Here is a 20,815-nt window from a genome sequence, read left to right on the forward strand (position 1 = left end):
GAAGGCTGCATAACCTCCTCTGAAAACACTGAAAGAACTGTTGGGTGAAATTGCAGGGCTGGGAGCACATTTTTACAGTAAAATTTACTTAGTTTGATGCTGTCTCATGTGAATGGTGAGTTGTGTTGACAATGCCTCTATTGAGAAGAGGAAAGGAAAAGCGATCCAGGCAACTAGAGTTGTTAATTGTTATACGTTTTACAACAAATTTAGAGTGGATGAAAAGCGAAAAGCTGAAGACTCGGAACTAATTGAAAAGTGGAATAGAGTGAAATATGGTTTCTTAAGCAAAGGTGTTGCCTCTGCCAGGATTTCTTTAGAGTTCTAGTTAATGTCTCATAGAAAGAAACCAGTGTACCCAGATACCACATGGGAAACAATTTGTTAATCTAGTGTGTGGTGTAGAGGAAATTTTAAGTAGGATTAGGCAGCAAGGGGAAAGTAAACAAGCAGTATTGAAAGGAGAAGTGGCTGTCAACTGGCAAATAATTTTTGATTCTTGTTTTGTATTTAAATTAATATTTTTGTGCCAATTTAACTTGCCACAAAAAAGAGACATGCACTGAATTTGCTCATGACACCAAGTTGGGAAGCACCATCACCACAAAAGGCAAATGAGGCTGTTGCACAGGAAGAATTGGATGACTCTGTGTTGGAATAATGGAAATGGGATAATGTTTAGAGGTGCAGAGCATCAGGCTGTGTTCCTGGAAACCATAACAAGAGTTTTTGCTAGAAGCTGGGAACTCAGCAGTAGAGGAGAAGACAGATTTGGATGTATCAGCAGAAACTGGATCAGGCTGAACTTCCATTTGGCACATTACCTTTTCCTGGTGGCGATGGGAAGGGCTGGCTGCTTGGGAAGGGGTGAGGCACAATCAGGTGCCACCTTTGGCTTTGGCAGTGAGGGGTGGAGACTGCATGTGACAGTGGTTATTTGGCATTTGTATGCAGTGGGAATAACCTGCAGGAAGGCAAGGTGTCTTCAGAGTCCAGTTCTGGCCATTACAGCCCTCAAGATTATTCTATGTGAATAATCTTCTGAGATTGCCTTGAAGGGGGAGCAGTATAATAATGCTGTGAATGCAAATGTAAACAAAATCCCAGATTGTTGAGGTGTTCCCAGCAGAGAGAAGAGATACCTGTACCATTATAGGGGGGATCTGGTGAGAAAACAGCTGGAGTATTTTGTGTACAACCACAGTTAAGAAAGATATGTTAACATTAGGAGGGAGAGAAAAAAAAAAAGCATTGACAAAGTGAATGGGTAATTATGTTCAGCTTATGTTCTAAAAGGAGACTTAATTTGGTAAATGAAGGGAGAGCACATAAAGCCTGATGCAAGTGGATCAGTGTGGAGGACACACCAAGGAACGAACTGCTGAAACTATTGCAGAAATTTAGGAGTAGGAATAACATCAATTTTGGAAACAAGGTTTTTGTTCCAGTGTGTTAGTGCAGGTCTAATAGCTCTTCCTGATGGAAAGGAGAGCTGATTTCTAAATGTTTAAGACAGATATTGGTTGCCTGAAATTATGAGATGGGATTGCCAAGGGTGGGAGTAGATTTTTGCAGCCCTGCATACCTATCTGTTGGCATACCCTCTTAGAGAGAAGCCATCACAGCAACTTTATTTAAAGCTATTTTGTGAAAGTAGTACCCGAAGAGATGACTGGAAAAATTATGCTTACTCCTGCTGCCTAGTTTCAGGTGACATTTTTAAACAGTCATTATTTCTAGTCTATGCTCACCTGCTGACTGAGAATTGCAGATTGGACCAATTTGAGACCAGCATTAAGAATCGTATTACTTGTGAAAACTACAACTACTTTAAATCTTGATTTAATTATGGAACTGGGGGTAAAAAAAGAAAAAAAAAAAAGAATAGCTCAGTGTCACTCCAATGAGAGCCGAGGTGATGCTGAGAGCACGTCTGCCCTCTAGCCGCCCTTCTCCATCGTTCCGCTGGCGGGACGTTCCGCGGGGGCAGGAGAAGCAGCGGTCCCGGGCACAGCGCGTCCCGCGGGATCGGGATCGGGGCCGGGATCGGGGCCGGGATCGGGGCCGTGCTGCCGCCCCGCGGCCGCTCCGGGGCTGCCGGCGCTCTCCCGGCCCGGGCCGTCCTTCCCCGTTTCATTTTTGGGTTTCTGCTCCGCCCCTCCGGGCCGAGCTGCGCCGGCTGCCCCGGGCTCGGGGGCTCTCGGGTGCCCCGGCGTGTGCCGCTCTCCCTGCCCTGCTCTTCAGCTCCTGCCTTAACTCGGTGTCACTCAGGAAAAAACAAAACCCAACCACAACTAGATAAACCAATTGGTCTGTGATGTGCAGAAAAAAATTTCTACTAGGAATGCCAGTCCATTGCGGAACAAGAGGAGTATGAAGCAGACAACAACTACCTTTCATTTCATTGTCCTGTTTTCTTGTTCTTACTGTTTTTTTAATGGTTACATTTGGATTCTATTTTATCTCTCCTTAAATCTTGAAAACTCCACAGGGTGTCTTTTTGCCGTTTCTTTTTTACACCAGACTACTACATTTTTTACACCAGCTTTCTGCTTAAACACAACTCTGAGCTTCGTTTCCATTGCAAAAAGCTGAGTTAGAAGTACTAAACAACACAAGAGTTCGCTTGGAAGCAAGAAATAAAAGTAGTGGGAAGAGAAACTACTCCCTCCCAAGTCGTCGTGGGCAAACGGCAACTGGAAGGGGTGTAATTGCTGCCTTTTTGTTTTTCCACTGCGAGGTTATTTGTGTGTCTCCAGCTGCCTCTCAACCCGCCTTCGTCTAGGATGCTTTTGTCCAGCCAGCTGGGATTCTTTAACTTGCTGCTGATAGTGTTTAGAAGCTGAGTTAAGAGTCCTAAAGTAGCTCCCTGCTCAGCCCCCTCCGTTAAACCAGTGCAGCTGCTTTTGAGGCACCCTGAATGGTGGGAGGGGAAGTGATTTCTTTCAGAACTGAGAGAGGAGGAGCGTGAGCCCCAAGGCTTCAAAGGGAAAATGTTACTTCGCCCCATCAGCTGAAAGGCGCTGTGGAAGTACTAACCAGAAGCTCTGGCCCACTTGGGACAGAGTGTGGCTTGATCACTGACGTAGCATTGGTGTGCTGCAAAAATTATTGAAACCTGGGTGTCTTTGGAGCTTCTTTTAGGGCTTTTGGTGCAGCCCTTAAATAAATACAACCTTTGAAAAGCATTTTAATTGTTTTTGAAGCTGGCGTGCAAATGACAGGCAAGACATGGATAGTTTGTAGTTGAGCAAAGCAGATATTGCAGGGCAGGAAGGCTTTAATGAAACAAGGGGAGAGAACCTTGGTTTTCCTCCATCAAAGACAATGCGTGTGAAGCTTCCCTGTTCCTTTTTGGTGGTGATAGTGTCAGATGTTACTTCTGACAGGTGGCTTGTGTAGCATCTTCAATATGTGCTTTGGATGCTCTGGTGTTCAGCTAGTTGTGACACAGCCACCTATGTGAGGCTATTCCTGCATTCATGCCTTTGGTTGGCCAGGAAATGTGTCAGTTGTGTAATATTCTTATGGGTCTGTATGATTTTTCACTTCTAGGGAAAGAAAATACCCCAGGAATTTGGTGATGGGGATATTCCAAAATTTGATGGAGCCGGATATGACAAAGACCTGATCGAAGCTCTTGAAAGAGACATTGTGTCAAGGAATCCAAGCATTCATTGGTATGAGGATTTTCTCAATTCAAGTGTTTTTGCTAGTGTGAGAAAGGAGAGAAATTACCCATCTTCAAACTCCTAAAATAGGGAGACAAGATAATCTTCTACAGACAGGCAAAAATGAGATCTTTTGCTTTAACAGTTTATTAATTTGATTAAAGTTAAGCTTTTGTTGCTAACTGATATTAAGTGCAGTACATTCATTACAGGTACTGCTGAAATGAGCATATGCTCCAGAGATCTTTGAAGATACTGCTTTGGTGTTCACATTGTCCAAAACAATTTTTAATTAAGCAGCTCTGGGTAACTTGAGTTGAAAATAATTTTTTCCTTGTCTTCCAAAAGTGGATTCAATTTTAGGTCACAGTATGATAGGAGTGCTCTCATGAGGCATATGCTTGCATGCTAAAAGAGGTACTAAGTGAAAAGCTTTTCTATTTCTCTTGTATAAAAACAGAAGAAATAGAGTTGTATGAGAATCTTATACAAGTTTCTTCGTCTTGCACAGGGATGACATAGCAGATTTGGAAGAAGCCAAGAAATTATTAAGAGAAGCTGTTGTTCTTCCAATGTGGATGCCTGATTTTTTCAAAGGGATCAGAAGACCTTGGAAGGTGAGAATTTATGTGGTGGTCTAGTAAATGGCAAGCTGTAGCTATGTGAGACTCCTGCTGTAACATGTGGATGTCTGTAGCAAGGGCTAAAAAGAAAAGATCATGAATTTGTTTATTAAATCCTCTCATAATGATTCATGTAAAAGGCACTGAAAGAAACAGCTGGAAATGTATCTGGCCCTTAGAGTAAACAGTATTTTCTGTTTATTTACTCACTTATAGCTTGTTGCTATTATAATACTTTCTATATGCCAACCTGAGGATGTGAGCAAACAGATTATATTGACTGAAGCATAAATGCTTAACAGAGGGCTCTACCTAGGCTTATGGTGTCCAGTTGTCATCACTTCCCAGAAGAAAGCAATCCTTGGACTGTTTTTCTCCAATGTTTCAACTGTCTCTCACTCAGACTGCAAACTGCAGCCTGCATGGTACAAGGAAGCAAGGAAAGAGGGGGCCAGCCTGGTGACTTAGATTTGCAGCTGGGCATAGTTGCAGCTGGAGTGGGAAATTCAGAGTAGGAGAAGGAGTTGCAGACAGGGCAGCAGGAAGGATATAGGACTGAGGATATAGGACTGAATTAGGCTGACTGACCAGAAGTGAGCCCAGTCTGGGCCTTGCTTAGAGCTAAGAAGGAAGAGGAGGGAGGAGTTTGGCGAGCATTTCTGTAAACAGCAAGCAGCAGCATTTTGCTTCTAATGTGGAATGGATTGATGCTTGTTTGGGGAATACCTAGTCACAACACAAGGCCTTTTTGGTTATTGAGAAGCATTACTGGGGAAAAGAGACTTGCAAGTTGTCTGTTGCTCTGAGTGTGGAAGGAAGTGTCGTGTGTAGGGAATGCTGTGTGCATGAGTAGTTTCCTGTTCAGTGTGCTGGTTCAGCAGCATGTGTTGGATCTTGCTCTGCTAACACTTGTTCTGTCTTTTCCTCATCGGTCCTTGTGCTTCCCTGGCTTATACCTAGGTCAGACTCAGCAGGAGCTGGGAGATTGCTGCTTGAGACCTGCTACAGAGTTTTAGTGAGTTGCAGGGAGGGAGCCCAAACATATACTCAGTGCAAACCTGGCCCCAGCCTTTGCACTTAGAGTGCTTGTGGTCAGTACCAGTGGCCTTGTGATTAACCTTAGGGTTAACTGAGCCATCATCTTGGACAGAGCCTAGATGTTGTGGGTTAAACGTGTAGGGTGAGATTTTAGAGTATTTTGAACAGCTGAATCTCTTTCTTCTCGGCTTAGAGGAAGTTGATCCATACTCTTGTTATAGACTATGGGGCCCCCATCTGTCTAGTGTTCAAAATCTTCTAACGGAATAAAGATCTGCTCTGCTTTCTTTTGGCCTGTTAGCATGCATAGAGGAGGCAGTGGCCATCTGTCTTTAAGGCAGGTACTTCAGCAGACTGCAGGAAATGTGAAAAATGCCACTGACCTTGTCTCCAAGTGCTGTGGCAGGGGATAAAGGAGCAACAGCTTGGTCCTTTAAAGAGTTACAGTCTCCATCTCTTTGCACAAGACTACCTTTTCCTACTGAGCAGTGTCACCTCTGAAAACCAGGTGGTTGTAGACATGGAAAAGATTCTAAGATTATTTCCTCTCTTCAGTCTGAAATGCAAATTGATTTCTGACAAGGCTATGAAGAGTCTTCATTGTTAGCCTTTTCCCTGGTGACTTGTGAAGCTGTAACTCTCATGAATTTATTTTTCACACAGAACAGCATGTATTTTCCCTACTGTTGACCTCTGACTGTGCTATAAGGATGAAAAGTATTGAAGGGAAGGCTGTTTCTTGCAGTAATCAGTGTAGCAGCAGGCATTTGTTGAGCCTAGGAATTCAGGACAATAATTCAGGGAAAAAGGCAGCCGAAGCTGGTTTTGGATGCTCAGACTCCCCTGAGAACAATTCCCAAGACAGCCCTCACAGTTTGTGCTTGTATTCAGAGAACTGTGCCTTGTCTGAAGGAGCCAGCTGTCTTCCCTGATTCAACACAGGTGCTGTGTAGTTGCAGCCACGGGTTTCTGAGTGTCCATGGGTTTGCTCTTTCTGTTTCTCTGAAATGTTTTGTGCCAAGAAAGCCTGGTTGCTCACTGTGCTTCCCACTGCTCTGCTAGTGATTGTTACAACAACAAGAAGTAACCCTGCAGTGATTTCATCAAAACACTTACTCCCTGCGGTGCATTTCAGCTTCTTATTGGAATACTTTGGATTAACAGAGCCTTAGAGGAAGAATAAAGAAGTCTTTGTGTTTGTCAAGGATTTTAAATAGTAAGTGGCAGCCTCCTAGTTTGCAGAAAGAGCAACTTGATCCTATGTGTTTCTGTTTGCAGCCATGCACATCTTGTTTTGCTGTGAACTCAAGTTCTTTTTTTTTTTCTTTTTTTTTTTTAACTAATATTTCTACTGTCTCTATCCCCTTAGACCTTACTTTCCCCCTGGCTTTACACCTGCTGTGGCTGCTTTGCACCTGTGTTATGCACATGTATAATGCCACCAGTATCACGTGCAGGGTAACGCTTCCTGTAGTACTTAGCAGGAGGTGAAGAGCAATGGATGGGTTTCAGTTTTTGCATGTGTACCTGAAGCCAGGATTTGACCTTCCAGAATAATGGGGAATTGAACCAAAATCCCAAAAATGTCATCACTTCCCTACATCACCAGGTCCTGCACTAAACACAGTTTATCAAACACATGCTTTGAATGTGATTTGAATTGAGGTGAAGTTTTAAAAAAAGTATTAAATGAACACATTTGAAGCTCAGAGAGAGCAGTAAATCATCTCTGACCTGCATATTACAGGCTGAGTAATTTTCACCCAGTCACTCCAGGGCTGTATTTGCAATATTGCTGTAATATCAGTATAACTGTGCAGCATCTCAAATCAGAATGTCTGAGTGTTCATGGGGAGAAAAGAGAGTCCATTTGCTTTTTATGCTTGCTGCTCTGGAGCTTAGGAAACCTTGGACAGCCTGGGGAGTGACTTTGGACTGTTAGCTGTAGAGATGGTGAGTGAACATTTCTGATTTAATTTACCGATGAATGTATGTTGAGCTTGCATTAGCTAAGTATTAAATGGCAATAAAGGTATTAAGAGTTAATGGAAAATGGAATACAGAGAGGCTATTGCTTTTGAATGGGACATTTTTGAATAATTGCATTCCCGGTTGATTTGTTTTTATAGATCTCTTCCATGTCATTCTCTGTGCTTTTTGAAATAGATTTTTGTGAGGAACAGATGAAATCTAATTTGCTATATGGCTTGCATTTAACAGATATTTTATTGTTGCGGCATTTTATGTAAGTTATTAATTGCAAAGCACATTATGATGTGCAATTCTAACTCTAGCTAATTTGATTACCCTTGCAATACAGTACAATTTTAGGAAACTCATGTTAGCATGTAATAAGATCTTGCAATTGGGAGGAGAAAAAAACCCCAAGCTGCTTGAGCACTACATTTTCACTGATTTACTTAAAATACTAGCACTGCGTAGAGCATGGAACAGTGTTTTGTCCTTCTCCAGTGCTGCTGCTGAAAGGGTTGGAAAGACTACCCATAAAGATGGCTGTATTTAGTAGTATTATCAAGAGTGATTAACCCATCTCAGTGATACAATCTTAACATGAGTTCTGAGAGAACTGTGTGTAAAACCAAAAAACTATTTGTGTAATGATGGGTAAATGTGCTGAGCTGCAGACATGTGTGCTTCTTTCTTTCACAGACCACAGATGGAAAGATAGTCTGATGATGTGGATATAAGAGTTGTTTCTAGTTTAAAACTTTCTGAATAATCACTGAAATTCAGATTAGGCTTTTGTGGGACTAAGCAGTAGTCTGCATGAGCCACAGTTGCTTATCTGTAAAATAGGAATAGCAGTGCAGTCTAGTCATCCAACATGATGAGAACGGTGTTGCATCCAGAAATTGCTACGATGCAGTAGTGTGGTCGTAGGAGCATTGAGATCGGGAGATTAAGCAAAAAACAAACTGATGTGTTCCGTGAATGCTCTCATGCAAGTGTAAACATCAACCAGATTCATACATATTGTCAGGATATTTTGGGAAATTGTTTTTCTGTAGAAAATTTCTCTACTGAGGAAAAAAATCTTACTGCAAAAGTATTTTGGTTTCTGTGAAACTTTCTCGTGAAGGGGCCTTTGTTCCAAAAACAGAGTTTACCATCTTCATCTGCCTGTGCAGCTCCTTGTGAGCTGGGAAAAGCCTAAGTTCAAGTCTAGACTCTGATGCTGAGCAAGGCTGTAAATCTCTTGTCCATTTCCTAGGTGTTAGGACAAGCAACAGGTACTGGCTTTTGTGGTTTTTACTCTAGTGGAGTGGTAAGAATGGCAGACCACTTCCACACTGTCCTCAAAAGCAGGATACTTGTTTTCTGTTTCCCACTGAGGAGGATTATGTTATTAATTTTAATCCAGATCTTGGTTCATATAGAGGTGTTATGTAAAGTACCAATGACAGAGTTTTCTTAATTTGTTGTTCATTACCTTTGTTCTCACCTTTCAGGGTGTGCTGATGGTTGGTCCTCCTGGCACTGGCAAAACAATGCTAGCAAAAGCTGTTGCTACAGAGTGTGGGACAACATTCTTCAACGTGTCCTCCTCTACACTGACGTCTAAGTACAGAGGCGAGTCTGAGAAGCTGGTCCGCCTCTTGTTTGAAATGGTATGTCCTCCATGACGTGCTCTGGGGCTCATTCAGGTGAGGAAGGACAGCACTCTTGGTTTCCTGCCTTTCCAGTAGTTTGCTGGAAGCATGGAGTTCACTGAACTGACACCTCCTCAACCAATTAGAAAAACATAATTTCTGGGTTACCACATATGGTATGTTACTGAGGATTAAGAAGGAAACGCTTCATCACCCGTGTTTAGGATAGCATTTTCCAGACTAAATCAAGAGTTGTGACCTCAACAGAAATTCAGTACTTGTTTGGTTATGAGGTAACAATCCCATGTGAGGTAGATTTGAAATTGGAAGGGGTTTGGAACAGTTATTCTAGAAGCCATACGTGTTTTTGTTCTGTTTTTATTCTGAATCATGGTCACAAGCCTCTCAGTGAAGCTGTGGGTGCAGTCCATCATGTAGGGTGTGTGAAGGACATATCCATGTAGGCTACACCTCTGGGACCCTCCCTGCACTCCTGCAATATTCACAGCTAAAACCTGAGTCTCTTAGGATTGCTGAGCTCCCTTCTGTCCCTTATGCCTAGCCCTCACCAGCCTAAAACCTGGATGTGAAAACTGCTTGTATTGTGTCAAGAAGAGTATCCTATTGTGGCAGTGTTTCTTTTCCCCTTTCCAATGTCATTTGCTGGGGCAACCCAACCAACACTGACCCAAGGAGTACAATTCAAAGTGTATAAACCTCAGCATGTGACAGTTTGTAAATGAAGGTCTTGAATTCCTCCCTTGTGACAGTCAGGGAAGATATGTATGCAGTATGTCCAGCAGGGCTGGGTTGTGGTCTGATGAGGGCCTGTGCTTGCTGAGCAGCCTTAACAGTGATGTTTTCATTTGAATAAAGGCACGGTTTTATGCGCCAACAACGATCTTCATTGACGAGATAGATTCCATCTGCAGCCGCAGAGGCACGTCTGACGAGCACGAGGCCAGTCGCAGAGTCAAGTCAGAGCTGCTTGTGCAAATGGATGGTAACAAGGACTTAGATCTGGCTTTGGGGCTGGGATGCTGCTTCTTTACAGGTGGGAATGTAAGAACTCGAGCCATCTGGAAAATCTGGCTTTATGCATGAGAGAAAAATGAAGCACAACTTGAGATGAGTGTATTTTTGGAGTGTTCAACAACAGATAAGTGAAAAGGGTGTTCTGCTTTATTTTTTCTAAAATGACTATTTTTAGGGTGACTTGAAAGCACATATTAAAGAGACACAGACTGCACGAGAAGCAGATAATGGAGATTTGTGCAGTTTAATGCAGGTATTTAATTTGTATTCAGTTTAAACAAAATTCTGCCCTTTGCTAGACTCTCCAACTGTGGAACCCCATTGTGAGATCTGCTTTTGCTGTATTCTATGATGGCAGCTGATACTACCCTTTTAAGTCAGATGTAGTACCTGTTTTGTGCAGGTGCACACAGCAAGCATGACCATCTAAGGTATATTGTATGGTGTAGAGGTTTGATAGCCATAGCTTTATATTGCAGCTATCATGAACTGCTATATGAACTGCTGTATATAAACTACTATTTTAAATGTTCTCAAATTTGCAGGTTCATTGTGGTAAGCTCAGGATAGGAAAGCTTTTGGTCTCTTTGCAGTCCTCACTTGGTAAGCTGAGTGACTCCTGTTTCTTCTATGAGCAGACTCGACAGAGATAGCACTGGCAGTGGGACTAGTAGAGCTACACTCACATATTGCTGTGTTATTGGCAGTGTCCAAGAAAGCCCTCCCCTTACTCAGCAAAATAATGAACTGTCCCTCTCTCTGTGATAATGATGGTCTTGTGATACCTAGCTATGGGAAGTTTGGAAAGGACTATAGAGAGCTGTTGCTTAACTTTGTCCAGGCTATGTTTGTCTGTGCAGTCTTTCTCAGCAAGCACGTCTGTCAGTAAGAGCTCTGGAGTAAAATTGCTCTGAACTGTTGTGCTTGCAGGGGTAGGTGGTGCTCTGGAAAACGATGACCCTTCCAAGATGGTTATGGTATTATCAGCTACAAATTTTCCCTGGGACATTGACGAAGCTCTCCGACGAAGACTGGAGAAGAGGATTTATATACCTTTGCCCACAGGTGTGTTTGATAAGACCATTTTCTTTTCCTCTCTATACAAGATGAGTTTAGGATAACTGCAGGACTGTTGTGCTTGTAAGGAATCCTGATGGTTTTGTGATGAGCAGTGTAATTCAGGGGTTAATAATTTGTCTGGATCGCTTTATTTTTGAAGAGCGGAAAAAAGAGAAATGCTGCTTGCTTGGGGGCTGAAAAACAAAGAGCTGTGGCATTTCATTGCAAGCCATTGATGGGTTCTTATATTTTGAAAGAGAGTTAGTTTTAATGAGCCTGGAATTATTTTAAATGTTTAACAGCCAGCCCTTGAGTGATCATCAAAGGCAGCCTTTGGACATGTTCACAAATATTGCAAATGCACTCCATGCCCTTGCAGACAAATGGAAAGAAGTAGATCCATGAATTTTCACTTACAGGCTTAGTTCATTGCAAATCACTGCTTGCTTGCCTTTATTACTGTGCTTCCAGTCACTCAGAATGCAGCAGGCTGATTGCTTTCCTGCCCTAAGACATCTCAGCTTGTATTGTCTTTCCTAGCTGTCATTCACCTGTCCTATTAATTTTGAGATTCCTATCACTTGAAGTTTGCATAGCTCCCTTTCTTCTTGGTACAGTGGATGCCTCATCTGCCTGCATGAGCAGTCAAGATAACAAGATGCATGTCCATGGTGACAGTGGTTGTGATTGAGTTTAGCAGGTCTAAGGACACTTAATAGTTCTACAGCTTGTCTGTGCAGCTTACAGGCAGTAACAGCCCCTAACAGGATGCCTGTCTTTATCACCAATTAGTTTAAAATCCTATCAGCTCTTCCTCTTGTTTCTAATTAAACCAGATTGTTTTTTAACACAGTGTATTACACCCTGGACAACATAGGAGATGTGATCTGGTTTTATTTCCAGTGTTAGTTTCTGTTGTATCTATTCTGCAAGTAAGAATGTTGTGCTACTCTGGGCAAGTCTTAGTGATGCATTCATAACTGTGTTGTGTGATTTGATGTAGTCAGGCATTTTAACTGAAAAAGTGGCATGGTAGCATATATGCACCTGTGTATTGTGGAATTTGATGCAAGCATATATTCTGTACTGTTTAATTTTCAAAATGCTGCACAGACTTGCTTAGCCCCATAGCAACAATTAGAAGAATGTTCTCTGATGCAGGATACTCTCTGCAGGTATACTGTGTGTACATTGTGCCCTCTAAATAATAAATCCCCATTTTATAGCTAGTGCCAGTTGTGTGTGATGGATAACTGTGCTCTTGACAGTTCTGCAAAGCACACAAAACCAGCAGCTCTAGAGAAGCTTTCTATTTTCTTTTGTATTTCTCCTTCCCCAAAAGTTAAAAAAATAAGAATTAGATGCAACAATGAATAAAACGTAATGTATTTTACTGGACATTTCTTTAAGACGTTTAGCCTTTCCTCCTGCTACTTCTGCTGTTGCGGTTGTCCTTTTTTATAGGTCATAAAAATTGATCACTTGGGGAATAAAGATGCTGAGCTGGCATATTTTTCCTGTACAGTGAAAGCCAGGAAACCAGTCATGCTCTTCTTTCCCACCCTTGTGCACAGTAATACAGAGCCCTAAACTGTCAAATTCCCTCTTACAAGCTTAGGCTGCTTAACATGTGCACCCAAATGCACATATGCACGTGCCCCCTGCAAGAGGAATGGTTAATTGACTGCATAAGTGCTCATTTACACAGCTGGTTATCACTGTGTGCACACTGCATCTGGGTAGGAAAGTGGGATACCAAGACATTTCTATCGAAAATATATTAATATAGGTTTATTAATGTGTCTGTTTTCTATCAGACTTCAGCTGATTTCTTGGGTCCCAGCTGAATAAACTGCTTAAATGTATGCTTAAAGTTCAGCCTGTTGTTAAGGGGTTTGTGCTGTCTGAAGCTTTTCTAATAAAATCCTTATTGTAGTTCTGATGAAACCCTATGAATAATATGCAGTCAAACCCTCGAACAGGGAGTGGATCCAAAGGGATGTGAGAAGAAACAGAAATTTGTAGGATTGTGCTTTTGTGCCCTTGGGTAATATGCGACCAAATGCTTTATCACCTGAGACATAACAGACGTTTTTAGTGACAGATCACTTTGACAAATATCTCTTGACCATGCTGTTTTAATATACTGCATTTAACCAAATACTTTACTGTATTTCATTGCACACTTCACTATGACTTGTTCTCTCTCTTTTCTTATATTGAACTCTTTTGTTCATATTTTTCACTGAAAAATCTAGGTTGTGTTTATATCTTTTTTTAGTGTAACTCTTGCCAGTCTTCAAACAAATATTTTTATGTTCTAGCAAAGGGCAGAGCAGAACTACTGAAGATTAATCTTCGGGAAGTAGAACTAGATCCTGATATCAGCCTTGAAGAAATTGCAGAGAAGATTGAAGGCTATTCTGGCGCTGACATCACTAATGTTTGCAGGTAACACATTTCCCTTAATTTGCAAATAGAACTGCATGGGAAGCCATCATTTGCATTATATTATGAAAGGCAATACCCACTACAGCTGAAGCCATGCTCACAGTGTCTGTGCATTAGGCCCACATCTATTTACTGTATTCATGTATTACTGTCACGTGGAGTGGTCCAAATACCATGAAGTCTTTCTGTGAGATGTGTTTTTCTTGGATCTGAAGTGAAAAAAATTATCTGAGCTAATCTCATGTTACAATTGGCTGCATTTACTGTAGTTATCTGCATTTGTTAACGTAGTGCAAAGCAGATTGTTGGGGTTTTTTTTAAATTCCATTAGTTTAAGAGCTAGACCATAATGCAAAAAAATTCCTTTCACGGAACACTTCTTTGGGACTTCTATGTGTTGCATGTTTGGACAGCCCCCAGTGCAGCTGAATCTTGGTGTCTTCCTGAATCTTCTAGGTCCAAGGGGGATATAGATTATAATATTAGTATTTAATTTATTTCTGTCCTATTCCCACAATTTATTTCATTTTTGACAAATCAGTCTTTTCTGGTGAAGGGTAGGTATTTGAAGAAACTTATCTGAAGGAAGTCTATGTCCCTTAAGAATCCTGTCAAGAGAAACTGATCATGTAAGAGTATGGCTTGGGAATCTTTTTTCTTCTCCCCCTGCTGCCTTCCTGAAAATGTGAAATCACTCCATGGATTTGAAAACTCGGTGTGTGTCACGTAGTAGTGAAATTACCTTTCTCCCTAAGGCTTGTGTTATCCCTTGCTGGGAAAAACCCAGGGAAAAAGAAAATGTAATTTCAGACTGCCTGTGGGCCACAGTGTGAGAAAATGAGCAGCGTTCTTCAAGCTGGTGGGCCAGGCTGGCAGGATCTGAGCTGGGGAGGAGTCACAGAGCAGGCAGAGCATGAGGAGCCACAGGCACCCATGGCCTCAGCACTGCAGGGCCATGTGATGCTGTGTCTGATGCCTCCTGCTCTGCCCTTCACGCATCCAGGTGCTGTGGACAAGCAGGCAGCTGAGCTGGGCTGCACTCTTAACCCTTGCTGACTGTCCTTTGGGGCTACACTGCAGGGAGAAAGTTGAAGTCTAAAAGAAATGCAGTGTAAAAATCCAGATTTCTTTAAAAAAAAAGTCTTTTGAGTTTGTCTCCCACCCTGCCCTTTTCTGCTCTAAAGTTGTAAAATTTCATCTCCATGAATCATTGTAAAAGGTTTTCAGTTTTATAGTTTTAATTATCTCTGCACATTTACCATATGCTTAAATGGGTTTTGGTGCCAGTGCATTCTTTATGTTGAATTAATGTGGCGATCTGGGAACATGGAAGCTAGGAAAGATGTGAACTGCATCTTCTATGGTAAATAAATGCTGTCTTAAGTGTTCCTGCCACTGGTTTCTAGCAAGAGTATACAATCAAAATTCATAGGCTTACAGCACATTCTGCTAGCAATTAGCTGCCATGCATTGTCCTGTGTTTCCAGGGATGCATCTTTAATGGCAATGAGAAGACGTATTAATGGCTTAACTCCAGAAGAGATTCGTGCACTTTCTAAAGAAGAGCTTCAGATGCCGGTTACCAAGGGGGACTTTGAGCTGGCTCTGAAGAAAATCTCCAAATCTGTTTCTGCCGCAGACCTGGAGAAGTATGAAAAATGGATGGCGGAGTTTGGATCTGCTTAATCTCAGTGACAGCTTTCCTTTGCTGGAGTTTTATGGTTTTTGTTGTTCTCACTTTCAAAATAAGTTAGAAATCTTTTTAAAGGTTTAATAAAAGGTCTGCCTCTGCCCTCATCCCACCCCTTTCTGCTGACAGGATCTTTTAAGCTGTTTGCCTTTAAAGGGAATGAGCACAATAATGAGCTGATATTGTAAAAGATATTTTATCTCTGAAGTAGAAAAATAAGACGAACAGGAAGGGAAAAATCATACTTCTGAGGGTAGTCTTTTTAATTTTCAAATGAAGAGCAGTGTTACTAAACTTCCTCCTAGTCATTTTTTTTATGGCTGGAGTCAATAAATCAGCTGGGGGGTGTGACTCCAGAGGAACAAACAAGGGCTTGATGTACCCCCTGCTCTTAAATGCTGCTTCTGCCTCCCTTGAATGTGGCATCCAAGTTATTATTCTTTCTCTCTGTGCTCGGATATTCAGAGCAAAGCCTGTGAATTAATTGGCATTGCACAGAGGAAATGAGGATCAGTTTTCCATCAAGACATGGGCCTGACTCTCCTCTCATGTACTCTCATTTGGAATTGATGTCACTTCAGACTGTTATCAGTGTTACCTGCAATGACTTCTGATGGGAATGAGAGGGAAAGCAAAAGGCATGGATTGTTCTTAGTCTGGTTTATACTTGTTCTCTGAACATAGTTTGAACCTGTTTGACCAGTAGGCACTTTGACTTAGGTTATAACTTGCACTTTTATGCTTATGTATCATCTTGTGCTTTGTCTGTGCTATCTAAATGTAATTGTTATTACTATTATTATTATTATTTTAGTACTAAGAGTTTAATAAAGACACTAATTTCAAGGCTGTATTTAAAACACAACACTGTCTTTAGAACAAATGGCTGTGAACTTCTACTTCTGATTAGATATGAACTTTTTCCTAGCATTACTAGGCAATGGGACTTTTACCTTTTTATGTTGAACTGTTCATGTTTAATTTTGTTTTTTGTGAAGGTTTCTTAAAAATGTATAAATATTACTGGTTTAGTAATATTTAGAAAATAATCTGTATGATCTCATTTATGTTCTTAACTGTTTCTTCCCTTCCCTCATACAAGTGCAGTGATGAGAAGTGCTCTAAAGTCTAACGTGAGAAATCCTCTCTAGAGTATACCTGTCACACTGACTGTATGAACTTTTCACAGACTCAGCCTGTGAAGTTTTCTTGTGGTAGGAATGTGAAGGAGTGATCAAACAACCAGATTTACAGAGAAACATGCAAGCTCTCAGGTTTTTGGTGATGTTGTGAGCCAGGCCTTAAGTATTTTGTTGGATGTGAATTGCCCTGCAGCTTGGTAGGTATTCCACCCTTCAGCTCTCTGTGGAGACTCCTAGTGGCACAGACAGATGCCACTGTAAGAAATGCACAGCACCCCTTATTGAATGGGAATGTATCATTATTTGCTTCTTTTTGTTAGTCCTCAGAAGTTCCCAATACTGTCAGTAATTCAGCACACTGGTCTCTTGGGCCATGACATGTTAACACTAAGACAAAAACCTTAAATCACATACTTTGTTTGCTCAGGGAAGTGGTAAAATCACCATCTGTGGGAGTGTTTAAAAAAATTGTAGATGTGGCACTTGGGTACATGTGAACATTTTGACGTGTCAGTGCTGGGTTAATGGTCACATTTGATGATCTGAGAGGTCTTTCCCAACCCTAATGATTCTATAATTCCTCACAGGGAATAACTGGACCTTTATAGAGAGAAAGCTCTGAAAATATTGCTATGGACTCTCATTTTTTCCTTGTGAAGCTGTAGGCGGCCACTGTTGTTCTTTGTTTGTTTGTTTGCAGTAGAAATTAGTAAAGCTACACAAATCTTTTGTGGCCAATACCAGATTAGCACTATGGGCTCTCTCACTAAAGAGGCCATTGCTGCCAAAGGAGCTTGATCTACACAACCAAGATGTAGAAGGGAGTTGACATGAATGCCAGTAACAACCCTACTCAGCTGCCCAAGAGCAGTGCTGGGATTCAGTAGTTGCTGCTTAGTAAGGTCTGAGTTCCAGTTTGCTTAGTTTCACATTGCAAGCAGCAGTGACCTTCCTACTGATCAAAGCACAGCACTTGGTGAAAATGTCGGTCCTTGGCTCTTTGATAACCCTTCTACCTTAAGGCATTAAACTTCCCTCTTGGCTGTTAAGCAAAATTCACTGTACTGGGCATTCCCTTTAGTAGGAATTATTCAGGTGCTGCAGTCTTTTTCTCTAAAGGTCGTGGTTTCTACCCCAGAAATGTTTTTACTGTACAGGTCCATTCATCCTTTACAGCTGCAGAACAGAAAAGTGGAAGTTTTCAGGCAGTAGATGTGATTGTTGTGCCCCAGAATTACTGACATGACTTGGCCCTGCTAGATCAGGCACCCCAGAAGGCTGAGACCATCCCTCCCTTTCAGGAAAGGGAGCTGTCCTTATGTGTTGACCCTTTCATCTTTACCAAGTCATGCCGGCACACGCACCTAGGTGGGCTTGGAGGCTGGGTTATTCACTCAGGGTGGGTGCAGCAAAGGGCAGCCCAGGAGGGAAGGGCAGCCAACAGTGGCAGCAGCTCAAGGCCCAAAGGATGAGCTTACAGCTCAAAGTGAGACCAGTTCACATCCCAGTGCTGAAAACCCTTGTGCAAGGACACTGGATTCCTTGGAGAGCAATGTACCAGCATGTCACAGCCTGCTGTGACACTGTTCAGTCTATGCCTGTGTGTGTATGGAGATCATCCACACACGTGGGGTATGCACACACAATTGGTGGTGCTTCAGTAGTGGTGCCTAGATTGCATAAAAAACATGCCTTAGAGCTGTGTTTATGTGTTTTCTAAACATCTGTGAAGGCCCTCTTGGGTGGCACTGTTAGTTTTTGTACAGTATGTGATCTGGTTGTATGAAGTAATAAATGTGCGCTAGAGTCTGTCTTGCTCGAGTGGGGCTGGGAGTGCTTTGCTGCTGACTGCTTCCAAAGGCTGCCATACAGTGTGGATCTCTTCAGTATGTCATGGTGCCCTTTCACCAAAGTCCTGGATGGAGAGCAGTTAAAATCTGGGGATTTTGGATAAAGCTGTCAGCAGTGCTTTCTCTCTAAATTGGCCTTTTGTTGCCACAAGCTATAAAATGGAGAATACTCCAATGCCCACCACATGGAAGGGAGGGTAGGGGAGAGCAGAGGCCCCAGCAGATGTTCAGTGTTAGCACCTGATTCAGACCTCACAGAGCTAGGCAGCCTTTTTATTACTTGCCCCTGGGCTGGAAGTATAATCAGGCTCCAAAGAAGCTGTATCATCTGCTGCCTGCTAACCAGGAGACTTTCAAGAGCAAAACTTCTATTAGGAAGAAGCTTTCAAACTTGGAAAGAGACCCCATGTCTCCTGGGACTTAGTTGATTATTTGAATTTTCTCACTAACTTCCTTATGAAAGAATGGAGTTTCCAGTGTTTCATAATGCTTCAGACATGAAAGCGAGCAAGGGAAATGCTGATCAGGGGATTTCAGGAGAGGTCAAATCTTTGCATAGGAAGTTCAGCTCACCCCAGTTTAAAAGGGACTGAAATAGCAAAGGTGCACCGACTTGTTCTGATCATGGGAAAGATGAAAGAGCTTGTGTGCTGTAAAGAAGTCCTCCATCAAATGAGCAAAGACTTCATGGTACAATCCAGGCATGAGGACGTGGAAGCAGATGAAGAAATAGTGATTTTTTTTTTATCTGTTATTGGAATAAGCCACCCTCAATCAGGTTGTGAATTGAGATGTTTTTTTCAGAGCTGTAGTGACAAATAAATACGTGATGAACACGCAGGTGACGCCGTGCTGCGGGGGAGCAGGCAGGGAGCCTGAGAGTCCTGGAGCTGCACACTGGTGTAGGGTGGGTGTCAGCACCACGGCAGCAGCTGGGCCCCTCTGTGAGGGTGAGCTGTGCACCAGGCAGCACTGTGTGCAGAGTGGAGCCAAGATGGACCAGAGTAGCCTCAGTAGTGCTCTGGAGTGAAGCAGACTGCTGGTGCAAAGGCAGGTGCTGGTGCAGTTCGGAGAATGTCCCACCCGGCCATTTCCCTGTGCATGGTAAGCGTTTCACTGGAGCACTGTGCAAAAGCTTGGCCATCACTGTGGGTGCCTCAGTCACCCTGCCCAGAGCCCAGCTGCCACACACAGCACAGCTAACAGAGCTGCAGCAGCCAGGGGTGCTCCTGCATCCCACAGCACAGGAATGTTTGACCCTCTCCATCTTCTGGGCCTGCCTGGTTTTGTGTGCTGGTTGTGACCCATTCTTGTGACCCACTCAGTGCATACATGGTGGTTCAGTGCCTCTGACAGAGGAGTTTCTTTGTGCGCAGTGCAGAGCTCTCTTTTGATCAGCTGAAGTACCATGCTTCTACATGTCTGCATGAAGATGTCTTGGAAACATTCGGGCAATTTTCCTCTTCTTTAGAAGGCCTCAGCTAGCATTAAAACCAGATGGGATGAATGTCTTGGCTGGCGTGGTTGCCCAATGCAAGAAGACTTACCTCAGCAGCAAGAAGGTACCACAAGGAAAGTTCTGGCTTTGTTATGAAGTGGCAAAATCTGGGGATGTTCCTACTCCTACTGCACCCGCAGAGTTAGGGTTGTATCATGTCCAAGCTCTGTTTCCTGGCTTTTGTGTATTTGTGATTTCTTTGTTGCAGTAGGAACATTTTTCTCAGAGTTAAGGGGAAGCCATGGGGTATTTGTTCAGTGTCTGGATTAGGATTTTGGAGATCCCATGATCTGGTTGGTACATGAAGCAACTGAACCCATTCCCAGGATGCTTACTTTTGGAGAAACTCATCATGCATCCTGCCTGACTGTCTGGCTGTAAAATAAGCAGTGTAGCTTTGTGCAAACTCACATAAATATAATATTTAGAATATTTGTTTGACAAAGAGACAAATTTTTACTGCCAGTTTGCAATTGTATTGCTCTCATTTGTAAGCAGCTCCTTGCATATGTTGTTTGAGGTAAAAGAAAATGTCTTGGAATTAGGATTTTTTTTGAACTTGACTTTGGAGAGCAAGAAAGGTAGAAAAATATTTGCCTAGAGGAAGATACAAGAGTACTGAAGACACAGAGATTTGCAATTTCTTTTTTTTGTGGCTTTCCTTTTTGTTGCACTGCTGGGCTGTGCTTTCTGTTTCCAATTTGTTTTGAAATAATTGGCATTGTTTATCCATCTCTCAGACAGCCTTTGCAGATGATTTGGTTCCACAGAGCCCTCTTTTGCTTGGCTGTTGGTGTTCTGGCACAGCATGCTGTGTGACATCTGACTGAACAGGCTGATGGCGTGAGATCTTCCTTGTGAAGGAAAGGTCACCCAAATGGTGAAGGTGAGAAGAACAGCACAGAATACCAATTGGGCTGGCGGGAACAGAAACCATAGCAACTCTGCACAGGGCTTATAAATACAACCAAGAAGAAAAGGGGAATACCCTCAAGGAGATGCTGACAACACCGCAATATGCATATTGATAAAAGTGTGGGTCTTTGTGTCTTCACCAGCGAGCAGAAGCTACGTAAGAGGGTGGAAGTGGCTCAAAGGAAACCAATTCCAGGCACATTTCATCACCCAGCCTTGCTGCTTTAAAGCA

General features: G+C 42.5%; 1 protein-coding gene across 3 annotated transcripts in view; it reads left to right on the forward strand.

Annotated features, from left to right (window-relative positions):
* Nucleotides 1-18,141, forward strand: part of KATNAL1 (katanin catalytic subunit A1 like 1) — a 40,025-nt gene extending 21,884 nt beyond the window's left edge. For all 3 annotated transcript variants that reach the window (XM_064716618.1, XM_064716609.1, XM_064716626.1), the window contains 7 exons: nucleotides 3,556-3,680; nucleotides 4,183-4,288; nucleotides 8,803-8,961; nucleotides 9,820-9,946; nucleotides 10,909-11,043; nucleotides 13,362-13,488; nucleotides 14,976-18,141. In XM_064716618.1, the coding sequence (XP_064572688.1) occupies nucleotides 3,556-3,680; nucleotides 4,183-4,288; nucleotides 8,803-8,961; nucleotides 9,820-9,946; nucleotides 10,909-11,043; nucleotides 13,362-13,488; nucleotides 14,976-15,174 (978 nt within the window). In that variant the 3' untranslated portion in view covers nucleotides 15,175-18,141. The remainder of the gene's footprint in view (nucleotides 1-3,555; nucleotides 3,681-4,182; nucleotides 4,289-8,802; nucleotides 8,962-9,819; nucleotides 9,947-10,908; nucleotides 11,044-13,361; nucleotides 13,489-14,975) is intronic.
* Nucleotides 18,142-20,815: the final 2,674 nt, after the last annotated feature.

The sequence above is a fragment of the Zonotrichia leucophrys genome, chromosome 1, assembly GCF_028769735.1.
Source record: "Zonotrichia leucophrys gambelii isolate GWCS_2022_RI chromosome 1, RI_Zleu_2.0, whole genome shotgun sequence".
NCBI lineage: Eukaryota > Metazoa > Chordata > Aves > Passeriformes > Passerellidae > Zonotrichia > Zonotrichia leucophrys.